The sequence below is a fragment of the Neopsephotus bourkii genome, unplaced genomic scaffold (genome assembly GCF_033783945.1).
Source record: "Neopsephotus bourkii isolate Nb327-2 ecotype Australia unplaced genomic scaffold, CSIRO-AGI_Nbou_v1 NB_1792, whole genome shotgun sequence".
NCBI classification, from domain to species: Eukaryota; Metazoa; Chordata; class Aves; order Psittaciformes; family Psittacidae; genus Neopsephotus; species Neopsephotus bourkii.
The window spans coordinates 1,113,874-1,139,877 of record NW_026902266.1 but is presented as its reverse complement, the minus strand read 5'-3'; the positions used below and the strand labels follow the sequence as shown (position 1 = coordinate 1,139,877).

Below are 26,004 nucleotides of genomic sequence, written 5' to 3'. Positions count from 1 at the left end.
ACCACCTCTGCCGAGGCAACCTGGTCTCATGCAGGAGTAACTGACTGCATACTACATTGCTAGTGTTCTTTGTCAACTCAAAAAGTTTAACTTGCTGGCTTCACAGGAATTAAAGTACTTCTTTAGTCTGAGCAGATGTAGTCAAGTCACAGTCAAAGTGTGACTTAGACCCAACTGCCATTGCTGTTTATTAATAAATTTTAAGATGGGATGTGATAAATCAAGCAAAACACCATGCACTGTAGCCACGATGTAGTGAAGGGAATACGTAACCATTTATAGCTATGGGGAATTTTATTGTAAAGAGAGAAAGGAGATTTCAGCTATTAAGTAAATTTCCATGTGGGAAATCATGACAACATCCCATGGTAAAAGTCTTTAAAGTGAATATATTAATGTTAATCATGTAATAATTTAAATATCTTTGAGTCGTAATCATGTGTTGTGTCACAGCAATGCAATGGGGTATTTCAATTAGCTATTTTCAGTAGATGCTGAATAATGTTCAGCCATACACACATCAAATCTGTAGTGTTAATAAGCATCTTAAGTTTACAGTTATTTTGCTTACCAAAAATATTTTTTTTAGGGATGATGGTATAATTCTTCTGAATTTTCAAGTCTCTAAATCTTTTCATTTTTCCTAAAAACCTAAAACCAAAACTAAGTATATAATTACAGATATCATCATCTCATCAGTCTTTGAGTCTTTGTGTCAGTATCTGATTTTTAAAAATGGTATGAAAGGTAATCTTTAGAAAGAAGTGCAAAATAAAACCTGCTTCAGAGGCTTGTGGTTTTTACATTAGTGCTAAATATTTTGAAGTTATTGCTAAGTTTAAATTTAAATTTAAATTAATTATATTCAGATTTATTGTAATCCACTAATATTGCTCTAATGCTAAAGCGTATGTTAAAATTAGCATTTAAATAGACAGCAGCCCATTCTTACAATTTTTGTCAATGTAGTTCTTACAGCAAAGTATACAGCATAAAACAGAAGAGCCAACACCTTTCCATGGAATTCATTTATCAAATTTATAAAGCTGCCTAAAATATTCTATAGGTAAGCTGGTTGTTCAGACATTATTAGATGTGCTAATTACGTTAGGTCCCAGTGGAGTCCCATTTAAGGCAAATATATCTGCAGATGAAGTTGTGAGAAGCGTAAGGTTTATCTTAATTTTTAAGAGACATTTACTTAGTTGAGCTTTGTTATATAAGACATTTACATAGCTGAGTTTTGTTATGGCCTTAATTCTAAAGGGCATTTAAACACATATGCATGATGTGTAAATAGTTTGATTTTCTGGCCTGCTACACATGGTTTAAACTCTTTGCTGAGTAAGCAGACAAAACTGTGTGTGAAAATGATTTAGCAGAAGTTTGGTTTTGCACTCATTATGGTACTGTAGTCTGTGATATAGATTTATTGTGATACATTATATTTTTTAAGGCAAGCATAATTATTAATATAGTTAATGTATATACCTGTGGATCTGTATCTGAAGGAAACTCATTACATCAGAGATAAGTAATTCCTGTTTGTTGAAAGAAGCAGTTATCCACATCAGGGTGATATGCATGTCAATATGGGTGATGTTTACTTAGATAAACAGAAACCAGACTTACCCATATACAGATATGAAAAGGCTATTATTTCTCAGTTGTATGAGCCAATTGGTAATTGTTTCCAGCTTTTTTTTTTTTGGGGGGGGGATTGTATTAAGTTTTAAGTAGAAGTTATCACAAACTGTTGTTGCTTTTTCCTCTTGCAAATAATATTGTGCTTGCAGTAGTTCAGCATGTACTTTTCTTTTTTTACAGATGATATGAAGATGGAAAAGATGTGGGGAGAGTGACTAGACACTTCTTTGCACAACTGTGTTTTTGAAAGTCTGGTTAAGCCTCCATCAGTGATATTATCCTGATACAGTATCATTTCAGACAACTTGAAGTGAATGAATTATCATCTTTGAAAACTGTTCAGTGAGCTTATTCTTAAGAGGTAATTGTTGTTGCAGTTTAATTTCAAAATAAATTCTTGCATTTCATTAAATTTCTCAAAAGTGTTCTACCAAATAAATGTGTGTACACATTCGTTTAGCATGCATCACAGTATCACAGTATCACAGTATGTTAGAGATTGGAAGGGACCTCAAAAGATCATCTAGTCCAATCCCCCTGCCGGAGCAGGAACACCTAGATAAGGTTACACAGGAACGTGTCCAGGCGGGTTTTGAATGTCTCCAAAGAAGGAGATTCCACAACCTCCCTGGGCAGCCTGTTCCAGTGTTCTGTCACCCTCACTGAGAAGAAGTTTCTTCTCAAGTTTAAGTGGAACCTCTTGTGTTCCAGTTTGCACCCATTTCCCCTTGTCCTATCATTGTTTGCCACTGAGAAGAGCCTGGCTCCATCCTCGTGACACTCCCCCTTTATATATTTATATACACTAATAAGGTCACCCCTCAATCTCCTCTCCTCCAAACTATAGAGACCCAGCTCCCTCAGTCTTTCAAAGCAATGCATGTCTTATTTTACATTTTTCATGAACAAAGACATGCAAAGTTCAGTTTCTAGAGATGAGATTTTGTTAGAGAGGATGTGAAATGTATATAGTAATTTCATTTTTCTTCCTTTACATACAATCTGCTTTTTTTTCATGAAGTTAGGCAAAGCCTGGCCTCTGTTATCTCAGTATAGTTTGCTGGAGCTCAGAACCTATCTGACTGCTGAGCCCTGACTCAGTGAAGAACCTGGTCATGTACCCAGTTTTCTGCCCTGGGGCTTTCTGCTGGGTTGTTGGTTTGATTGAGAGTAAAAGTTTGCACAAGTCCTCTGCTGGACCACAACATCAACACCCCTCTGCTCAGCTGTGTCCTATTCTTCATCCTGCAGTGTAACCATGTAGCAAACAGACTTACTCTCTAGGAAATAAAACTGAGCTATGACAGGTCGCAGTCCCTTATGAAGGCTTGGTGTGGGTAAAGGTGAACGAGTTCAGAAGATTGCTCTCGCAGTTATTGGATTATGAAAACTTACAGTAATGACTGGCTGGAGGGAAGGTAATACAGCTGGTTTGTGTTTGAGGTTATAATACAAATGCACTACAAGTTTCTGCTTGTCTACTCTTTAGCTACTGTTTCTCCTGATTTTTCTACTTATTTACTGAGCTGATGGTTAGTTTTTTGTTTCATGCATTGTAGTGTCAGAGTAAGAAGACAAAAAAAAAATGGATCTTTTTTAAGCTGGTTGTTTGGTTGGTGTTTTTTGAGGCAGAAGAGATACTCTAGCAAAGATAGCAATAGATTTTCCATTGACATGCTCTCATTTGACACAAACTGAAAAGACAAATTCTTTGATATTTTACTAGCAGCCATTTAACATTCAATGAGAAAAGAGGAATGGATAGAACATTAATGATACAATGGCTGCGTTACAACATAGGGTTAACTTAAATTATTGAGTGTTTAAAATAATGAACATTTTGAGATTTTAATCTCAGAGAGTTTCCAGTCTGAGCGGATGTCCACTCTTGTAGGAAGTTTAATTGTGTGGATGTAATAGAGATCAGATCTAACCTACTTTCTTTGAATTAAGAAAAACTGAAATGTTACATTTGTAACAAGCAACTGCTGTATGTTGTTTCATTTTCTGATATTTTAACTTGTTCTGCAACAGCAGTAACCCACCCCTGGATACTGGGCGTTCTTCGTAGTCCTGTTGCTCTGCACAGAATTGCTGTAAGCACATTCCATGGAGCTTTGCAGATCTCACCTAGATGTATTTCTTACCTTCCTTAAACATTTTAAGCCTGTGTCATAATCTCTTTACCATAAATATAATCAAAGCAATACCGACAAGTTTTTTCAAGACTTTTCTGTGTGTGTGCCTGTGTGATACTTCTGCAGGACTGTCCACTGGCTACACTGTGAACTTTCCACAGTCCAATAACTTTCATATGTAATCTGTGTTTTACAGAGTCCTTCTCAAAAACAGTGTTCAAGTGCTTGGGTAGTTTTGGAAGAAAACTAACTTCTGTTTCAAGATTACATGTAAAATATCTACAACATATACGAAGAGAAACACTAATTAATTCTTACTTTCCTGGTGAATTTTTTTTTCTTATATATCTCACTGTTATGAGAAAGATTTTTCTAGCACCGTTCACTGACTAAGCCTTATAACATTCCCGGAGCCATGAATACAACCCTTTATTCACATCTGGCATTTCAGGGATAAGCAGTAAATTTGAATCATTATTGACTTAAATGGTATATTCCAATGGGAACTCTTGTTACTTCACTTCAGGTCTTGGAAAGTGCCGAGCATCCTGCACGGTAAACCGCAGGGGCCTAGTGCTCATGAAACGCTATTCCAAAGGCACAGAGGGTCTCAGAGACTGTCAAAAACTAGTGGTCTAATATTTATCTGTCCTTGTTTTGTATTCCATTATATAAAATAACAGGATATGTGAGAAGATTTTATTTCTTGCTTGTTGTTGCAGGTGAAATAAAAGTTCAATCCCTTCTTTTAATTATCAGTTTTAAGCAAAAGTGTAGGAGATAGATAAAAATATATGGTAAAACATGGTTACTGTTATGAGGTACAGAATAACAGAGATATTATAGAAAATATAATGACAAGGTCATTTGCTGAAGCATCCGCAATGTCAGGGTAAAATGAAAGTTGAGCCCAGGAGGTTTCATGGATTTTTCTTTGTTTTTTCAGTGTCTCACTGTTGTGACCTGCAATAACCCCTCCATCGGCTTGCCACTTGAATTCCAGCTGCACTGGAATGCGGCAGCTTCTCCTCGGGGAATAATGCAGCAGTGATGATTAAGATATTTAAACGAATTTTCACTTGCAGCCTGAGGATTTGGAACCAGGTTTCCCAAAATATATAACTTTATTCAATGTAAGTTGTATTTCGTGAAAGATTCTGATAACTAGCTTCTTTACAGTCTTCCCTAGCTTCGTTCATCCCAAAATACAGCAAGAACAGGAGGCTGATTTTTAAAGTTATCCTGAGGATAACTTGAGGAATAAGAAATTTAAAGTGTGCACTTTTGCACACTTTAAATGCTCTTTTGTGCTCCTTATCTTAACTTCCTTTTCTTCCTTATCTTGTTATCTTACAGCCCATGATAGATAATTTTGTTCCAAAAATTTAATAATAATAAAAGCAACATACCCATGAAGAGGATATTTTGGTGTGCTTGCATCTATTTGCTGAGCAATATATGACCAAACCATTCTGCCACTGTCACTGAGACTCCATAATAGTATACATATAGTGCTGGTGTTCTTGGTGGACAGTGCTCAGCTGTGATACTGATTTACTTTAGGGGGCGTGTTTTGATGCTGCATGAATTGCCCTTTAAAATTACAAACTCTATAATGTTTTCCTTTGAAAGTAGAAAGTAAGGGTGATTCAATCATTTTCATGAACCTCATGTCTGTTTATATATATAAAAGTATATATAACTTATATGTATTAATATAATACATATCACATAAAATGGATACTATAAAACATAGATTTGAGTCAGATGATTAAAAGTGTTGATTTCAGTATACTGTAATGGTAGAAGGATTTCAGTCCAGCTTTATAGTTATTATGCAGATATAGAGCAGTTAAGGGTCTTTTTCATTTCAAAGGAAAGTGATAGACTAAATATCCTGATATTAAAAAAAAAAGCTTGTTGACTATCGATAACAGTGATAAAAGGAGATAAGTTATTCTTATATGTTCAGAATTCAAGTTTAAATTGAAGTAATTCTATCAAGGGGTGAAAAACTTCCAGCTTCATCCTAAAAAAAATGAGAAAGAGAAGGGTAAAATGCCCCACAGAAATTTTCAGCCAAATGCTTTTTAAAGCCAGCCGACGGCTGGCATCCACTGGGGCTGTAGTGCTGCAGTGCATGCTTTCCCTCACTTCCCGAGCAGAACTCCTGCAGAGTCAGTGGACATGCTGAGCAGAGAGTGAAAACAGGCTGTGCAGAAATCAACTGCTGCATAGATCATAGAGGAAAGGACTGCTTAAACATGTCATCAGAGTAGCAAAGACTAGTTTGGAAGTACGAAAAAGAATGCCAGTAGTTCATGTGCTAGAAAGGGTGCAATTTTACCTCCAAATCAGAGAGTGTAGGTGAGAGGCTATTATTTGCCACTACAGTTCTGTAATTTCAGTATTGATAAGAATTTTGAAATTTTATTAAAGACTCCTGTTTTCTAGATAAAATGTCAGCAAATAGTATGAGTGCACCTCTTCCTTTTGTTATGTCTCTTAGAAAGGCTTTAGCCTAGGTCTTTCTCTCTTGCTTTTTAGGTGCACTGTACACTGTTAAGGCTTTAAGAGTGATCCCACCAGCCAAAAAAGAGCCTCATGTCTGGGCGTCTCACAGTTTGAAGGGTAGACAAAGATGACAAGGTTGTTTGGCAGACACTTCTAAAGTTGTTAAATTAGGAAGGTTTCTGAAATCAAGGAAAAATAATAACTGATTTTTTAAATAATTTTCAACATGTATTTATTGAGAAATAATTACTCTTTTATTTGTAGTGAGATTTAAAGGTCATGAAACTGTTTCCTTTTTAAATAGAATAGAGGCACTTGAACGCTACTAATGCTATAACCTACAGTTATCCAATTATACGTTTCACTGGGGGATTGGCTGCAATCCAGGTGCAGTAGTTAGAATAAAAGGCTCCCTGTCATTTAAGGCTGTGTGAAATAGTTCACTGCTTGCAGTTGCATCTGTGGTATCCTATCTACTATGCTTTACAACCCCCCAGCAAACTAGAATACTCACAAGTTTGTATTAATCTTTAGAGTGCTGAAGTGCGTGAATAGTTTTGATTTATAGGCAGTTATTTTGTATTTGGAACTTCCCCCCAACCACACTTAAAATTTACAATTTTCTTATGGAAACTCTGTTCTGTGGCATTATTTTCCTATTGTTTCTTTAGTGTATTTGGTATGCATAGTTTTGGTGGGAAGGGTTTTTCCAGAGGCATTCTACTCTGATTTTACAATAACATTGAAATGGTCTCTCCGTACACATTTTGTGAGTGGAGTCATCAAGGGAGGCTGGCACAATATCTAAGCAGCACCCAGTTTAGTCCTTGTGTGTATTGCCTAGGCTAGCAGCAGAAAGCAGTTGAAAGATTAAAGACAAAAAAAGATGGCTGGGCTTTCTAGGGTTTGTCTAAATTTGAAAATCCAAGTTTCTCTATGATACTTATCTATGGATTTCCTGTGGAAGATTTTATCTTGAAGACTTTTTCTTGCCAAACACTTTTCTCTAACGGCTTCTCTTCCTCTTGTCAGAACTCTGTTTAAATATTTGTACAACTTTAGGCACCTGTTCTTTTTCTCTTGGAAAAGTTGAGAAGTAACAGCTAGAACTCCCTTTGTGGATACATGGGAGATGCTCTCTTCTATTACCTTGGCAATGCTTTCCAAAATTAATTTATGTTGAAAAATCAGTCAATTACCATACTATGGACTTCACTACAAAATCATGACAAGATCAGTAAAAAGTGCACTGTTGTCATTAAGATGCAGATCTCGCTACAATTATTTCACCCTTTATCTCCATATTTATTGAAATTGAAATCTACAGGTTATTGAAATCTGCAGGTTAAACTACTGCATCTCCTGAACATAGCTTTGATGCAGGTGACTACTTGAAAATTTCAGCTACTGTAGTTACATGGACTCTGAGAAGACCATACTATAGTAAGAAAACATTGCACTCTACAATAGCTTGAAGCTCAAAGATTATTTATGCAAAAAAAAATTAGCCAAGTACCCAATAACACTAGAAGCAGCATGTATTAGTTGGTACACTTATGTGTCCCACTGATGAGTCTGAAGGGAGCTGAGAACAGCCTATTTCCCACAGGCTTCACCTATGGATTTTTTGCCTGGTGAAGTGTGGATATTTTCCCTGCTCTTCCTGTTTGGTTTTTGACAGTTGTTGCTTTCATCAAGTACAGGCCTAATTATCTCAACTACAGCTCGCTCTTGTTGTCTTACTGGTTTGCACTTCCCAAGAAACAAGTGGGTGGACTTAACCTATGGCTTAACACAAGCCACATGGCTTGCCTTTTTTATTCTAAGGCATGTATCATCCCAATTCAGATACTACACTAATATTAGCTACTTAAATGCATGCAACAAATTACCATGAAAGTAAGTTTGGCTTGGGCTCAGGCAAGGTTGTTGGAATCGGCTGCCTAGATGATCTTCTCCCACATCAGCCACTTTAAACTTTGGGTCAGAACTACATATATCTATACATGGATACATCTGTTCATATGACTTATTGGCTTTCTAAATCCAGAGTAACACATTTTTCCTGCAAGCACAGCAAAGAGACTTCTCCAAGTGGAAAAGTTCTTTGCTTGTATTTCTCAGTCTTGGTGCTCCTGGGAAGCAAGAAGAGAGTTTGAGATCAGAACTGCAGGAAGCAAAAGGTCAAGATTTTTGTCTTTTTTCTCTTTGTTCCTAATAAGATAAAATCAAATATTTGGGGCCATTCTCAAAAGTTTAGTGACATAAAAATAGGGAAAATGTCATAGAGGAGGGCTCTTCAACATCAGGAAAAGTAGATGTAAAGATTTTTTGGTATATCTGCAGGACCCCCTAAATACACTTTCTGTGTGGGTGTCTAGCACTTCTAATATAGCACCTGGCTTTGGTGAAAGGCTTATGGGACAAACTGCTGCTGCAAGTAAAGACTGAACAACTACTATTAACTGCTCTTAGTTTTAGCAAGTTGCCATAGTGCTACGCCATCAGCTTTTTGATCACACTAGCAGTCAGTCTAGAAGAGATGTTAACAGCTATTCATGTGTCCCTTCACGCAGCTATCATGCTGCCTCTTTTCCCATGAAAGGGAAATAGGAGATATGCCTGGCTGGAGATGATTGAAATCCCTCAAAGAGTATTTTGACTTGTGGCTGAATCATGGGCAGCATTGCTGTGTCTGCAATTACAGAAGTCTTCAATGAAGCCTTCAGAATCCAATTTGCCAGCTGTCCATGCCCCCTAATGGCAGGAAAGTCTTCAGGTCAAAGCTGAGGTGCATCCCCTCATCATTTTTAATGTAAAGAGGGTAGAGACAGCATGCTTTGAAGCCAAATTTGACAAATAACATACCTCTGGTGAATCACTGATACTACAAAACATGAATAAAACTATGGCTCAAAGGTGTAAATATAAATGTCCTTTTTTGGTTTATTGTTCTTTGGATGTAAGAAGCTTTTTTGTACAACTTACTTACAGAACTTTAAAATGGAAAATGGTTAAAAATGTTTACAAAAAAGCATGTTCTTAGAAAATTATGCTAGCAAAAACATCTGGAGGAGGGAAGCAAAAAAAAATCTTCAGTGTGCAAACATTTTATAAAAATAGAAATACTAACTCTACAGGTAGCATTTCATGATAAATTATTTAAATAGCCTATCTACACAATTACATGATTAACTATTACAATGGCAATGAGAAAAATAATTTATAAAAATACAAGCAATGGTATACAAGATGACAGGAAAAAATATAACACAACATTAGAAATTGTATCTGACTTTTTTTTTTTTCCAATGCCATTTCCTTACTGGGAATACATTTTCTGCAAAGAAATTTTGACTATGTACAGCATTAACGTTTTAGTACTACAGTAGCTTTAAAGTTTGTTAGACAGTTGAACTCTGCTTTATCCAAAGGTTTTTCTCAGTCACACAACAATGAGGTAATATTTGTACGTAAAACTTTCACTGTTATTTTCCTTTTTTTGAAAAGACAAGGAAATATAATAGGTATAAAGATGTTGCCCCTTCTGTTGGGGAAGAGTCTTCTGCTAAGGAAAATCAAGCCCCCTCCCTCTTTTGCAGGGAGCGCCTGAAATTCTGGCTAGTCTGTGAAGAATTCCTTCTTTTGTTGCCACACATGACTAGTTACATGAATGAGTGTGTAGTGGCACGAACAGCTGGTTTGAATGGTTACAGGGTGTGGTCATTGTGCCTCTCTGCAATCTCCTCAGGACGGGTATTCTGGTTTTGTATCAGGCCCACTGACCAGTGGTAAAGCACTGCAGACATTTCCCAGCACTAAATAACCGCTAAGATTGTAAATGTCATTCCCTTATCTCTAGCGCTAGGGATGAGACAAGAACTGCTATCATCCCAAGGGACTTCAGTTTTAGCCCTGCACAGCAGTTGCCTGCCAGGCTACCAACTGCCTTGCATAAAGGAAGGAAAAGCCAGCACTGAGCTCAGACTGAGAAAAACAAACATCCCATTCCCCACCTCATCACTTCTCCCTGTGCCTCAAAGCCTTTATAGGAAAACTGGTCTTTGTAACAAATACATCAGCGCTATCTGCTCCAGACAAGATGTTTTTTTTTTTCCTCATCTAAACCCTCTCTAGTTTCCTATAGAACAGAGTTAATAAATAATCTGTATTTACAATCCAACAGTCATGACGACTTGTAACAATGATTAGGTGGATAGTCTTGACGCATTTCTTGTTGCTTTAATCAATAATCCCTCAGTCATTATAACATCAAGGATAGGTAAAAATAAATATTTTACAATTTCAGTATTTTATCTATAGGCTCCTTCCCCTCCCCTCCAAAGTGAGGGGTTTAAAGCATCTAGAGCATGTAGAAAAGGAAAGTTTACTATTACATTTGTGCCTTCTTAACCATAAAAAGTGAAGCACCTGCTGGTTTCCTGAAGGACAGCAAAGTGCTAGCTGAGATGGTGGTGCTTCTTGGCACCGTATATGAAAGAAAATATTTAAAAGTAAGAAAGATCTGCATCTAAATCAGAAAAAAAAAAAAAGAATCTAATTGTATATCCCAGTTCTCCCAAAGCTGATGTGATCCAGTGTGCCAGTTTTTATCCTCTTTTCTCCCCTCCCACAACAGGAATCAGTTTTAGGATATCTGCTTTGTCCTGTGTAATAGAGCAGTGATCTAGCTCACCACAAATGGAGTGAAAGGCTGTATTTTCATCTGAAAGATACGACATATAAAACTATAATTCCTCCAAGTTAAAGGGATGTAAACCAAAGCAGTGCAGCCCTCATTACAAAAATTCCTCTCCCCCATAAAGAATAAAAATACTTGGAGTTCTCCCTCCCACCCAAAATCCCTTTTCCCCACACAATGAAAGGTCTTCAGTTTAAGTAGTCCACAGCACATCCAAGGATGTTCTTTTTACAAAATGCTACTCCATGGGACCTCCAGTTAGAGGCAGTGACACTGCACTGTAATAAACAGCAAACAAATGTCTTTCCTACTGAAAGTGTGCTTGTTCAGTGAAGACAATTCTCATTTGCAAGACACATTTGTTTCCTTCCACTTCAGCAGAGGTCAGATACCAAGTATGTTCTCACTTTCATACTCTCAGAAGCATTCTCTTGAGGCAGGTCATGTGTTTCGAGTCCGCATTTACACAGAAAGAAGAAAGGAAGGAATAATATAATGGTCCCAGGATTCGTAAGGCTAAACATTTCAGAAGGTGCAATACCAGCATTTTTAAATAGTCTCTGGATCCAATAACTTTGTGATTATGGATCTGTGAAAAAAAAAAAAAAAGAAAAAATTAAAGTATTTAAATATTTCTGTGTATTATGCACAGTTATGTCCAAGACATCCATCCCTGCAGACATTTGTAAAGAATGTATTAGTAAAGACAACTGAAGGGGGCCTGTAGGGATGCTGGGGATGGACTCTTCATTAGGGACTGTAGTGATAGGACAAGGGGAAACGGGTTAAAACTTAAACAGGGGAAGTTTAGATTGGATAGAAGGAGGAAATTCTTTCCTGTCAGGGTGGTGAGGCACTGGAATAGGTTGCCCAAGGAGGTTGTGAATGCTCCATCCCTGGCAGTGTTCAAGGCCAGGTTGAATGAGGCCTTGGGTGATATGGTTTAGAGCGAGGTGTCCCTGCCCATGGCAGGGGGGTTGGAACTTGATGATCTTAAGGTCCTTTCCAGCCCTAACTATTCTATGATTCTATGAAAGCGTTGAGGTACTTTCTCGTGACAAACTTCAGAATCTAGTCTATGTAACCATGTAACCATGACATAAAGTCATAATTTAAGAAGACTAGAGCACCTGGAAGTAGTCATATACCTCCACGATATTGCATTCCTGCAGTTCATGGACAACCTTCTACTTTGCTTACTTCTAAGTACATCAGTGTTTTGCATGTCAGACACTACCCTCTTGTTTGCTAAAGCTGGTATTCTGCATTTTCACTTTGGAACATCAGCTGAGCTGATTCATTTTAGAGCCATTTTGAACGATATTCAAGATGTATTTTATATCTGGAGCTCAACATGGATTTCTGATACATCAAAATAACAATAGAAATATATTTAGATTTTTTACATTTAAACTTTTAACTGTGAAGAGTTTCAGGAAGGTGCCTGCAGAACTTACTTGAGATTTACCCATGAAAGATCATGGGTGAACCTTCCCTCTTAGCTCTTATTTTTTGATCCAATTTATTTTTATTGAACCATTTATACAGACCTCTTAAATGCAATGCCTTTCTTACCTCTGCATTCATATTTAAGATCTGAGAAGAACACCATTTCTTGAGAAAAGACAAATAATCCTAGCCGACCACCAGCATAAGTTTTATCATAAATTGGTCCTGAGTCTGCCATGATTTTCTTCCCTTCATACATTACAACCCTACAAAGAGATAATAGGTCAACCATCTTTGATAAGCTTCTGTTAAGTTCATCTTTACAGACATCTACTCTCCTTGTGAGAATGACTTCAGATAAAAGGATGATGCTCACCTGATGTAACCAGTCTTTGGTCTATGGCTAAGACGCCATCTGTATGCAGTGAAGTCTTTCCAGCCTATGTGACGAGGGTCATGCCACAAAGTTCTCACCTATGAAAGAATATTTCTTTATTAACCAGAGACCTGAGATAACATAGGCATTCTTTTGAAATTGACTGCATTTGAATTTACTTTTAAATATGTAAATAGGAAACTACTCCCTAGTTCCAGAAACAATGATCCACTGTGCTGAAGAGACTGTCTGCAGCATGCAGTCCTGTTAATTTTATACAGTATTTTGCAAGATTTCTGATACTTAGTTAATCAGTCTGCACCAAGACCACCATGCTGTTCCGATCAGCATGTACAGTGGCTACCCTGTTGGAAGAACAGCCTTTCTTACAGTGCAGAGGATAGGTTATCAAATGCCACTTTTACCTGTCCAGGAGTGTTTCCTGTGTGCCACAGAGCATTACGAAGGTGTTCTCCTGGACCAGTGGTGGAATTCACAACTTTGATGGAGAGGCCAGAGTAGCCTTGAGCTTTGGTTGGTGTGGAGTCCCAGTAAGACTGCGTTATCTGCTTCCACATGACAACATAGAAACGACTGCTAGATTGGTAGCCAAATACAAAGCCAGCATAATCATCATCCCTTTCTGTATTGATGAAGAAGGTGCCACTGAAGTCCACAGCATTGAATTCATCAAAACCTATGAAGCATTAAAGGAGAAATTTTTAGGTGCCACTCATTTGTGATTCTTATACAACTCATTAATATCCCAGGTTCTCTTCCTCTCCCCACCCAGAACCCAAAACCAAAGTAAGGTCTGTGTATAACACAAGTTTTCCCCTTACCAACTGCAAGGCCAGGGTCACAGTTGACTGTCTGAACCAGCTCTTTACCCTGGTGACGAACAACCCAGTTTGGATCATTTTGGGATGTTCCTTTGGGATCCAGGGGAATCATCTGAAATTTTCGGAAATCAGTTTCACTAATGTCCACATTTTCAGGGCAGATATCATCAATGTCTGGTACACTGTCTTGATCAAAGTCATCTTTGCAAGCATCTCCACGTCCATCACCTGCAGGACACAAGTAATTCACCATTGTTGTTCACTTCCGAATCATACAACTTGGAGTTGTAATCTTAATTGCAGATCTCTGACTGTCCAGGTACTACTGGCAGCCACAGTACAGAAGCCACAACAGCTGCTGTATAAATGCCCTTTCACTCCAGCCTGGTAGTGCTTTAGGAATAATTTGGGTATGTAATCATTTTTACACTGCTCCTTACTCCTGAGGAGTACTAGAAGAATACAGACACTATCTTTTTGTTACTTGCAAGTTCTGTCCAACCCTAGCTAGTGTAGAAACAAACAAAAACAAAACAAAAAAACCCCCAAATTGTTACAAAAGCCACACACAAACAAAAAACCCCCAAAACCAACCAACCAAAAACCCACGCATCAAAACTATTGGAAGATACTTTTAAAGTGTTACTATGATAACTGGCCATCTTACCATCAGAGTCAGCTTGATCTGGGTTGGCAACCAATCTGCAGTTATCTTTGTCATCGGGGATACCGTCATTGTCATCATCATGGTCACAGGCATCACCCTTTCCATCCTTGTCATGGTCAGCTTGATTGGCATTGGGCACATAGGGGCAGTTATCAAGATTATTTTGATGGCCATCTTCATCTATGTCTTGGTTGTTGTCACACTGATCACCTATGAGGTCAGAATCAGCATCTTCCTAAGAATGGAAAAAGATAAAATACACTCAAAAAAATCCACTTTAAAAAGGCTGAAATAGGAGTCTTAACAGCTAGAATTAATTGAGATTTCTGCTTGCTTTAGCAACAACTAAGATGGGTGTAGTGAGGTGTTAGGATTAATACATGCCTACTTCAAGCTTCCTGTGCTAGCTGCTTTCAGGCTGCTTTGGCATTGTCCTAGTTTTAATTTGAATCCACAGCAGCAGAAAGCAGCATAGTCATCTGATTCTCTTCTCCCTTCTGCCACATGACTATCAATAGTCTACCATACTGAACACTGGGTACCTCATCTCCTACCATCTCTGGCAGCTCCCTGGTTCCAAAGACCAGGTAGGGTCAGACTACTCTGTACCTAGCCAGTAAAGACAGTAAAACATAGCCACCATGTCTTTATTTTACAGCCTCCATACCATATCATAAAATCTTAAAATGCTCTTCATGCCCCATGACTCATCAGTCAAGACAATTATTCCCTTAGTGATCAAGGACTGCATGAACTGCTGTGCATGCTGATCATGTATTTTAGCCAGTCACTTCTTATTTCAGAAGATGACTAAGCAAAAAAAAAAGAAGCCAACAAACCCAATCCAGTCATCCCTGAGGCTGCCTCAAGGTTTAGTCTAGTAGTCTTGTCAACAATGGTGAGTTACCTGGGTGCTGGTGTAGACAGAAGGCATACCACACAGTTTGAATAGCTACTAATTCTGCTGCTTGAAACCTACTATTTCTGCTTCTAGAACTTGATTAGAAAAGTGTTCAAAAAAAAAGCCAAGCAAACCAACAAACCAACCCCACTGGAGTCATATTAAGATTTCAAAATGTCAGGAGAAACATTATCTGAAAGGACCTTCAGGCACTTTCTACCCTTAGGAAGGGAAGTAGTAAAACAAGCAAGATGAAGAAATTTTATGTTATATATTTAAATATTTCAAGTAACTCTGCTTTTAGGCTGCACTTTCCTCTGATTTGCAACATCTTCTCTAACCCTACAAACATTCCATATATGTCCCTGAAGCTATTAAACTACAGCCTTGTAAATGACAGGATGGCACAGGCTTTATCTACTGCTTCAGACGTTTTTGAACCAGCGAATCGTGTGAGAGGCTGCATCCCCCCAGACTTTTATGAAGAGGAATTTTAATTTACAGTGTGCTTTTTCCTTAGAGAAGAGCACCTGTGCTGCCTTTAACTTACTGGTAGGAAAGGTGTACTTCTGAAATGCAGCCATTTCAAACTTAAAACAAAGATTAAAGAGCAACTTTGTGTCCACATGAAAACAGCTCTTCAGGCTATGAAGCAGGTAGTTCCTACCTACCCATTTTTCATACAGCGTTCCCAGGAATTTCATATCCTCACTATGAGAATCACCACAACTGACAGGCCTAAGAGAGATTTAGGAGACAAGCACCTGCAAGAGTCTCACAGATCTTCACTAGAATTACTTTTCAGGAAATACCTAGCAAGTGTTTGAATGGTGAAGGCATGTTTTTTGATAAATGCACCATTTAGCAAATTAATAAGAATGATTTGGAACACGTCAAATTTAAGTTGTTCAGGTATTTTCTACAATACATAACTTACTATCTTTTTAATACTGCCAGCCTTCTGTTCATATAATGCAAATCCCCTACCTGGTCAGGATTGTGTTCCAGTGGACAGTTATCACACTGATCTCCAACACCATCCAAGTCTGTATCCCTCTGATCTACGTTGTAGACGTATTGGCAGTTGTCCATTTCATTAAGGACCCCTGTAAAATGAAGAAGAGCTCATGAATGAAAGTCAGATGGCTACATGCTGCAGAGGACTGCATAAAACCATCACACTCTTCATATTTTTTTGAAAGCATTGTGAGCAGCATTTGAAAGCTTTGAAACTTAACTCATCACTAGCTCTGTCACACACTTCTGTCCCTACTGTCTGCAAGAGCAGAGCCAGAATTCAACTGTGCCAAAATGTGTACATTTCAAAGTCAAATTCTGTTAACTATAACTGTTATTTCAGTAATCTTATGTCCTGAAACCACCAGAGGAGAAATTTCATGTGTTCATAGATGAAACATGAAAATGAGTACATTTCATCAATCTGTGATTAGAAAATCATCTAAAGTGGTGATTTAGAAACCACCTACCATCTCCATCAATATCCACTGCACATGCATCTCCTTCTCCATTGTTGTCAGTGTCAGTTTGATCAGGGTTGTGATTGTAGGGGCAGTTATCACAGCGGTCACCAACATCATCCCTATCATAGTCATACTGCTGTGGGTTGTAGATGAATGGACAGTTGTCCTGCAAAAGCATGAAAAAAAAGTCAGCTGTTAAAAGAGACTCAGATTAAAGCTTTAACCAGATTCTGCTTATGCTTGTACCGCTATATGAAAGGAGAAATGAAAGGCAGAGAAACAGTTAAATCTGGAATGCTTCTATCTCAAAACACACCATTACTTCCCTGAGCATAGAAATGGCCAAGTTAAAAAAAAAACAAAAACCAAAAACCAACCAACCCCCCCCAATAAAATAAAATAATAATGAAAAATCCCCACCACAAAAAAACCCACCAGAAAAACCCCACTAAATAAAAAAAGATGTACATTCACTTTCAAAGCTTAACCAGCTGCAGAAAGTTCATTTGCGTAGTCGGACATATCAACAGTCAATGCCAGCTATTTCCTATGGTCCTTTCAAGAATAAGGTTAGAATCTAGACCCCAGCTTAGAAGGAGGGGGAATAGGAAAGCTACATTCTCAAGGCTCATCTTTTGTGTTGTCTTACCCGGTCATCAGGGATGCCATCGTCATCATCATCATTGTCACAGGCATCACCAATCCCATCCTTATCATAGTCTTCCTGCCCGGAGTTGGGCAGATTAGGGCAGTTATCCTAGAAGGAGGAAGAATACAGATGAGGTTACTCCTGGCATGATTACAACAGTGATTTTAGCAGGTAATATCTAATCATTCAGCAAAGTCATAATGCCTCTGTCAAGTAACTGTTATCTTACTGTAACGGTCTCAGACTTATCCTCACAGTAAGGACTAGCTAAAATTTAGAGGGCCATAGTTCAAACCATTTTTAAAGCAAAGATTTGGCTGCTTTTCAGAATCTTACCCTCTTTTCTTCCTCTGAAGGTATGTGTCAGAGCACAGCTGATATAGGCATAGGCTAAGCTAGAATCTTCCTAGAACATTTATAACAAACATTTATAGCTTTCTCAGGCTTCATTTTTTTCCCCATATTGCATGGGCATCTAAAGCAACAGCATGAGTCTCCTAGCAGTATTCTTGACAGAGAAGATAGCTTAATAGCTTGAACTAGACAGAGACTTGCTTCACACCTCAAACCTAGTAAGTTTTGTTCATTTATTAGATAGACAAGCTGTTGTAACAGTAGATGGGAAAACAGGATAAACATACTTTTTTACAGTGGTAAGTGGCATTGGCAACACAAACAAGGTTCTCATTTGGCCATCCATCCAAGTCAGTATCTTCTCCACAGATTATACCATTGCCAGCATAGCCTGGTTTACATTCACAGCGATACATGGGGTCACTGAAGTGGCCGAGGTAATTGCATTTGGCATTCTTGTTGCAGTCATGTGTTCCGTCTGTGCATGGATTACGTGGCTTGCAGACCTAGAAGACCACACAGAAATTAAATCCACTGGAAACATCTTTTTATCCCTTTTTTTTTACCCCAGAGATTCAAATAAAACATGGACAGTACATGCTTATTTTGATCAGAGATCCTTCAATCAGGAAGGAAAAGGCCTCATACATTACATTCTTCCACTCCCCAAATCCAGTAGCAGTCTTAGCACTAATGATTCTTTTTCTTGTTCAAACCCTATTCATTTTCAAATGGAGCCAAGCACTATAAAAATCTCTAAGCCACTTAAAACTCATTTTGAACTCAAACTGCTTAATGCTTCTCCTGTTCTGAATCACATAGGACGGTATTTTATTAGATGTGCCAAGTCCTTCTTCCCTAAAATGCATAGGTGCTTTCTGTGGTTCAGAAAGTTTCTGAGATTTCATAACCCAGAATAACAAGTTGACAATACCTGTTTGTTAGCCATGGCATCCTCAGCACTGCGACCAAATGGCTGTGTCCCAGTGAAACGTGGCGGACAAGGAAGACAGTTGTAACCAGGTTCAGTATTCTCACACCTGTGCACTCCATTAAAGACAAAGCAGGCATCAGGAACCTCTTTGCACTGAAATACAAGTTTGAAATAGAGGAAAACAATGGTTAACATTATAAACCACTGTGATTTTATTCTCTCTTCCCATCTTCTTTCACTCCCTTTCAAGGGGAAAACCCTAGTCTTCTTACCTCATCAATATCTTGGCAGTGGATACCATCACCATGGTAACCAGGAGGACAGGCACCACACTTCCAGGAACCATCAGGGGAGCTGGTACATGTAGTCCCCGCAAAGCAGGGATTAGACAAACACCCATCTGAGAAACAAGTAAGAGATTGTTAAAATGAGGGACATTTGCCATGCTGCTACAGTGCTGTATTTGGCTCATATGCTGGTTTAGAATTCTAGCACTTGTGTTTTAGACTTATGTCAAAGTTTTTAATCAGTATTTCCAAGATTGTACACAACCTTCAGATGTTTCTGGGAAAATGAATACTCACCAATTGGACAGTCCTGTTTGTTGCAAACCTGAGTCCCTCTAGCTTCACCAACACAAGTCTTCCCACCATACTGAGGCTCAGGATTATTGCAGAGACGGCTACGTTTCTGAAGTCCTCCTCCACATGTCACTGTGCAAGCATCCCATGGAGACCATGGTCCCCAGTTGCCATTAACTAAAGGAAAAGTTAAAAGTCATGTATAGCTTTAAATTCAGTGGTACAACTAGTTTCTTCCTGACTAAGGACTATTACTTTTGTTGTGAGAGCACTTCAGACATTGTTCAGACATAAGTGACAGAATTAATGGACTCTACTGAGAAGCCATAGAAGACAGTCTCATGTAAACAGATCAGTTTCACCTGAAAATAACCTGTGAGGTTTTAGCTAGCCCACCCCCAAGTTTAAAAGGAGAATATTACTACAGCTAGACTATCTAGCAACTACTCAGGAAGTTCACCATTTAAGCTACCAAAGGTTACCACATGGGTGCACTTACTTGGGCAAGGATCTTTCTGGCAGGGTTTGTTTTCTCGTGCCTCACCGTCACAAGGTTTGCCATTCAGCTGTGGTACCGGTGAGTTACACAGACGAATTCTAGTGATGATGCCCGTGCCACAGGTGACAGAACATGATGACCATGGGGACCAGTGACTCCAGCCACCATCCTGTTTAACTGCAAGAGAGAGATGTCTGTTATTAATAGAGTTTCTGAAGAACACACTTCAGCTGCCCAACACCTCTGACATAGCCAGTACCAGAACTGTACCAGACTCCATAGGTATTGGATAGCCTCAGCACTGTCACTGATCAAGTTGTTTTGTCACTAGAAAAACCGTATACCTAAACTGCCTCAAATTTTGCCCTGAGAGCAATGCCCAAACATACCTGTTTACTACATTAGGTATCTGGAATCCTTTACCCAATTTATCTAGGTCCTTAAAGTCATTGCTCCTTCCTAGTGACAGAGCTTACATGGGAATCTTTGCTGTTAACATTAAGCCAATAAAAGCAGCCTGCATTTTATTACCTGTGCGAGTAGATCAAGTACTTACATCTCTTATCACACTCCTGAAGGTGGCAAGTCCGAGTCTGTACAGAAGACCCTTCGCAGCGGTTATTGAGACTGTCACAGGATCGTCCTCTCTGCTGAATCCCATTCCCACAGGTCACAGAACACGAAGTCCATTCAGACCAAGGAGACCACCCATCATCTGCATAGTCGCTAGCTGCAAGGAGATACAGCTCTGAATAAACCTGCAGCTGTATATTTTTCTATAGCCTTTTCTCTCACTCTTCACAAAAAAAGGAGACACAGCTGTCCTGAAAAGCCACAGGCATCTTCCTTCCTTGTAAAAGATAAAGGCCAAGAACTCAAACATTTCAGTGCTCACATGCATTACCTAATGATTAACCTCAAAGAGGCATCAGGTTAGCCTTACTCCAGTGGTGCAAGGTTATAACCAGTTGTGGTATACTTTAGAGCAGCATGTCTCTAGCTAGATGAAGCCAACTGCAATACAAGTGTGAAGGCATTAAGTACTTACGCCAGCATCGAGGGCAGCACTCCCCGTCGGGCACAGTGGCATTGGAACAAGGCATGAGAGGACAGGACACTTTCCGGCATATAGTTGCTGAGTTCTACAATGAATTGTGAGAATTGAAATAAGTGGAATATAAATGCTGTCTGGAGCCTGGTTAAGTGATCAGAGATCTTTTTTGCAGCACTTCAAGACTCAGTAGCACCTCTAAAGTAGAGACCCTTGTATTTAGAGCTAATACAACAGGGTAGTCTCAGGTATTTTCAGTCCAACTTCATCTCACTCCCATTCTCACTCATTATTTGTCCACCAAGAGCACAAGTATTTTGGTTTTGCAGAAGTTGATCAAGACTAGCTACCAGATGCTGGCTAGAGTAAAAACTATCACGTGATACCTCAAGTATAAGCTCAGACTTCAAGGGAATGAAACACAAATGAGAAGCCAACTTTCTTTTCGGTTAATATGAATTTAAGCTGATTATACAGTGAAGATAAAATGAGTTTGGTGGACTCTGCTCAAGAGCCATGAAATCTGTAACTTATACTTAGACGTCTTTGATATTTAAGCCAAACAGGCCGGGTAAGAACATACACCTCCAATCTCAGTAAGAGCTAAAGGGCAGCCTGTAGTTTTGCTCCCAGAAGGTACCAGCTTGGTCAGGAGAATTCTCTCATGGTTACTATTTTAATCTCCTCAAGCAAATGACCACACTAAGGCAATTACAGCTAACACTGAGTAACTGGGTTGGTAGGAAAAAGGCAAATGCAGAAATCACAGTATCATTTTCTGATTACAAGACAAATGATGTAGAGATCTATAGAAGCAGACGCAGAACTTGGCAAGATGCCTTGGACTGCATATGTACAAATATTCAGGCTTTAGTTTCTCAACAGCAGCAGGCTAGTTAACACACTCCTCAGTAGACTGGTACTCCACAGCGGGAGCAAGCAAAGAGTTTAAAGAAACTCAAAAATTGTACTTTTTGGTGTACCTGTACAACACTCTACAGTAGTGGAACACAAAACATAAGTACATTGCCAGGCAATCCTGGGATTTAAATAGCTAACCTGAAATCTGCTGCTCCATATAATCTGTGACTGCTAACAGAACACAACTAGAAGCATTTGTTAGATAAAGAAAAACAACCTCTTAAGTTTCAGAGTATTTACTAAGTACTAGAATGTCTTTTCCTATTAAGCCAGCAAGAGGTTCAGTAAGTACAGAATACCCTAAAGTATTCCAGGGAGCAAAGCTAATAGTACTATGAATGTGTTCTACTGATGATGACTTTTAGTTTACTTATGGACTTATATAAAGGATACAGGCATTCCCCAAATTAAGGAACTAAAAGTGATTTAAAAGCTGTATCAGAGTGATGTTATGTGTAACTTTCTAAAATACTGCTGTTGTAACACTGCATGAAAGCTGCTTTTATACGAGAGATCTAGTAGGGTGAAATAAACCGAATAATTCTTTGGCTACTGCAGTATACCCATTTCCGTGCAGGATTCACTCATAAAGAGTGTCATTTAGAAATATCTGTTAATTCCAATGCATGAATTTATATACAGAGGATTTATGAATGTGAGGAATCTCACCTGGCAGGTACATTCAGTGCAGCTGTCAATAGTCCACTCTTCTTTATTTTTGTGCAAGATTCCATTATGAATGCACACTCCGGGCGTGATCTGGACTACTTTGGCAATGAGTTCATTTTCTTCAGTCTTGGAGAGGGAGGGAGAGAAAGCAGGAAGAAAAGCAGAGAGAAGATATTTAGAAGTTAATGCAGAAAACACCCTTTTGCACAAAAGTCACAGTAAAGTTACTACTGTTTACCCTGGCTCTCCAAGGACAGATTAATTCATTCACTAAGTGCCAGTTAACGAAAGGTACCATGAATTTAACCAACACTCACCACTTTGCGAACTCTGTCTTGAAGCGTTGTAACCATGGACCGGAGCCCTTGCAGTTCCACAAACATATTTGTTAGCTCGTCACAGGAAAAACCACAGACTGCTTGAATGTCCTTTGTTTTATGGCCAATGTAATTAGTGCGGATAGCTGGGCTTGAACCATTGATAGGGTTGTCCAAAGTAATGATAGCACTAGTGGCTAAGAGACACAAATGCACACAAAAAAAAATATGCATTTTTTACCATGTGCATTTATCATTCTAGGGTAATACCTGCTAAACAGCTGCCATCAGATTCACTAGGTTGCCTGCAGAAATATAATCATATTTCTTATGCAACGTGGATTTGCGCATCAGCATATTTCTGAGTTCTGTTTCAACTTGTCTTTCTAATGCAATGAGGAATCTTATTTTTAATAGGTCACTGGATTTGAAAGATTGCAAACTTACAGCTGGAGCAGCCTTTGTTCCTCAAGATAGTTTCCAGGGTTGTTCCAAACACAAACCGCACATTCTGCAGCAGTCCCTGTGGACAGAGGAAGAATTACAACCACTTGCAGCAACTGCAAGGTGAAGAAGTACAGCTTGCATGGAGAGAGCTTGGAGGCACTTATGGTCACATGAGTTTATTAGGAGTAATTTCATGACAGACAGATGGCAAAGTGAAACACGTTGCTTTATTCTCCTTAATGATAACAAGCCCTGCTTCCTAACATTCTTATCCTTGACCACAAGGATCTGGCAGCTCTCCAGGCAGGAAGGAAAACCCCCAGGAATTTCTGAATCTCGTATAAGAAGATTCAGAAGCTGAGCCATGAAAACTACAACTACCTGTTTGGAAGCTTCAGTGCCTTCTTATTCCTGCAGAAAGTTCTACCCCTGCAAATCTAATGCTTCATCCTTCAAACTCCAATACTAAAGTTTAGTAGATTTAGAGGTGGTCCATATCAGATGAGCACAAACCAGTCAGAACCCTTTCTCCCTGTCTTTGCAGCTATTTAGGATTGTTGAATAGCTAACACACCTCTGGGCAGATGTTTGAAAAGACAAGGCAAAACATCAGTGAAAGCCTTACCTGGAAGTTGTCATTGACTCCCCCTTTGGCAATGCGGAGCCTGGCACTGCTGGCCAGGTCCCTAGTGAAGATGTTCTGGATGGGGATGTCCAGTTCAGCATTCTCCATTTTCTCACACCCAACATAGAGCTGAGCTCGGTCCTCCTGCACAAACAGGGTGATATTCTTCCAGTGTCCTGTAGCTAGCAAGGCATCCTCTACTGACACTATCTGCTGCTTGCCATCACCAGAAAGGCTCAGGTCCAGAGTGCCTGCCTTGCCATTTGATACTAGACTGAAGACATGACCAGAGCCATCTTTCTGTTCCACAGACAGCAGTGTGCCTCTACTCTTCTTAGCTTGCCGGAGAGTGGCCAGGAGGATGAAGCCCTTCTCAGTGTGGATGGCATCTAATAAGTCTTGGAACTTTGAGTCAGGGACAGGAGGGATGCGACTGGCATCTTCAATGCGGTAAGCAGGGCTGGAGGATTCCGGTCCCTTCACCAGGTGCACCCCGGGTGCCCGGCGCCCAGCTCCCTTCCGAATTAAGCCAATGAGCTCAAAGAAATCAAAGACGCTGTTGTCATCGCTCCTGGACTCTGCAGAGATCAGAACAAGATACATGAGCAAGGGACAAGAAGAAGCAGAGCAGATGCTCAGGACTGCTTAACATACTGTTAGCATACATAGTGCATATGGTGTGAGATACAGCACCTCACATCAGAGTACAGACATAGCCCCAGCGATACAGCAGTCCCACCAGGAGCTGCTGTGTGGCAGTTCATGCAAATTCTTGTACAGGAGCCAGTCGGCACAGGAGTGCCAAGTACCTGCTGATCGACACACAAAGGTAGCAACTGTTCTGGCACCTCAGTAGGCTCTGGTGGAGAGGTGACAGCAGAAGCCCAGGCTGCAATGTTGCTGCACTGGGGCTTGAAAAGGCGCTTGCCTAGCCCAGCTGGGCGATGGCAAGCACAGCAGCAGACCCTCTATGGCACCATGACAGCAATCTACAGCCTCATCCCTTCTTCAGCCAGTTCCTACATCAAGTTCCCCCTTTCCTCTGCCCAGCGCAGAGGGGTACAAGCTATGTGCTTCACTCCTGGAGATTGCATTCCTATTTCTGAAGGTTACACAAACTCCACGCTAGAGAAAGGTTCCTACCCGCAACCAGCTGATGCTAAGGTTAAAAGGTTTTGTTCATTGACAGCTTTGTCACTCTTCACCACGGAACACCATTTCAGCCGCGTACACAGACACCAAGAAGTGTTTTCTTTCCCCCACCCCACTTTCCTTCCCTGTCTGCTCTGAGCGCCGGCATGGGTCTGGTCTTACCTGCAGTACGTTTGGCCTCCGAGCCGCAGAGTAGAAGGAGGAAGCAGAGCGCAGCTGTTGGCCCCATGGCACAGGGCTCCCTCTAAACAGCCTGGGGACAGCCACAAGAAGAAGGTCACCGTGCTGCCCCGACACCGGCGCCTATCGCAGGGCGCACCGGCTGCTCCCGAGGCTCTCCGGAGGCGGGAGGCAGCCGGGACGGGACAAATACCCTGCTGCCTTCGCAGGGAAGAGCGAGGGCGGCGGGAGCCGCTTCAGCACTTACCTCCGGGGAGAGCGATCCGGGGAGAGCGATCCGGGTGGCAGCGCCGGCCTCCCGCACCTCCGGGTACCGGCAGCTAGTATCCTCGGGCACCCGGCGACGGAGGCAAGGCGGGCGAGCAGGAACGGGTAACGGCGCTGCCGGGACACTGCCGAAGGATCGCCGCACGCCGCTTTAAAGAGTGGCTCGCATTCCTCGGCACGCGGCTGCCCAATCAGCGGCGGCGGGGCAGGAAGCTGGGGGCGGGGGCCGGGCGGCTCCGAGCCCGCAGACAACTTTCCTCAGGGCCAGGGGCGGGCGGGGTAAGCTGCTGCCGCTGCCGGCACGCTCGACCGGTGCGCCCCGCTGGCCGGGAACGGGCGGTGCAGCGCCCAGCCTTGCCGCTTGGGGGCGCCACGCGAGCTCGCACAGGGCTTGTCCTGCAGCCCCCGCCGAGCGCGACGCCGCCGGCTCCCGCCGCCTTGCCGCCGGCGGCCCTCGTTGCCCGAACCGGCAGAGTCGCGCCTGGCACCCGTTCCCCGCCGCCTCAGCCCTGCCCTCCAGCGGCCCCGGCCGCTCCCTCGCACTGTCCTTGGCACCGCGCTGAGGAGCGCGGGTGTCTGGCCTTCTCCATCCGTCAGCCAGCCGTACTCCCGCGGCCGGCGGGCATCCCGCCGCAGGGGTC

At 40.7% G+C, this 26,004-nt stretch overlaps 2 protein-coding genes across 2 annotated transcripts in view; one reads left to right on the top strand and one right to left on the bottom strand.

The window, feature by feature from the left end:
• Positions 1 to 2,059, top strand: part of FSIP1 (fibrous sheath interacting protein 1) — an 82,448-nt gene extending 80,389 nt beyond the window's left edge. The window contains exon 12 of the mRNA XM_061380214.1: positions 1,828 to 2,059. Within this exon, the coding sequence (XP_061236198.1) occupies positions 1,828 to 1,862 (35 nt within the window). The 3' untranslated portion in view covers positions 1,863 to 2,059. The remainder of the gene's footprint in view (positions 1 to 1,827) is intronic.
• A 7,162-nt stretch (positions 2,060 to 9,221) lies between these two features.
• THBS1 (thrombospondin 1) lies at positions 9,222 to 25,364 on the bottom strand. The gene is made up of 22 exons (XM_061342506.1): positions 25,344 to 25,364; positions 25,079 to 25,169; positions 23,765 to 24,342; positions 23,140 to 23,215; positions 22,693 to 22,889; positions 22,376 to 22,501; positions 20,783 to 20,876; positions 20,291 to 20,464; positions 19,735 to 19,911; positions 19,239 to 19,412; positions 18,927 to 19,054; positions 18,655 to 18,807; positions 18,008 to 18,226; positions 17,367 to 17,474; positions 16,724 to 16,883; positions 16,224 to 16,342; positions 14,336 to 14,570; positions 13,669 to 13,896; positions 13,252 to 13,523; positions 12,827 to 12,924; positions 12,577 to 12,716; positions 9,222 to 11,590 (listed from the first exon to the last, which is right to left on the bottom strand). The coding sequence occupies exons 2-22, from the start codon at positions 25,143 to 25,145 to the stop codon at positions 11,583 to 11,585; spliced, it is 3,531 nt and encodes a 1,176-aa protein (XP_061198490.1). The 5' UTR covers positions 25,146 to 25,169; positions 25,344 to 25,364; the 3' UTR covers positions 9,222 to 11,582.
• Between the last annotated feature and the right edge of the window lie 640 nt (positions 25,365 to 26,004).

Excerpts from the sequence above, each read along its gene's own strand:
- THBS1 (XM_061342506.1), bottom strand. The coding sequence starts at position 25,145 with ATGGGGCCAACAGCTGCGCTCTGCTTCCTCCTTCTACTCTGCGGCTCG. Across the intron at positions 18,808-18,926 it reads ACTGCCAAGATATTGATGAG|TGCAAAGAGGTTCCTGATGC; the intron begins GTAAGAAGACTA and ends CTTGTATTTCAG. Across the intron at positions 14,571-16,223 it reads TGGAACACAATCCTGACCAG|GAAGATGCTGATTCTGACCT; the intron begins GTAGGGGATTTG and ends TTCCATTCTTAG.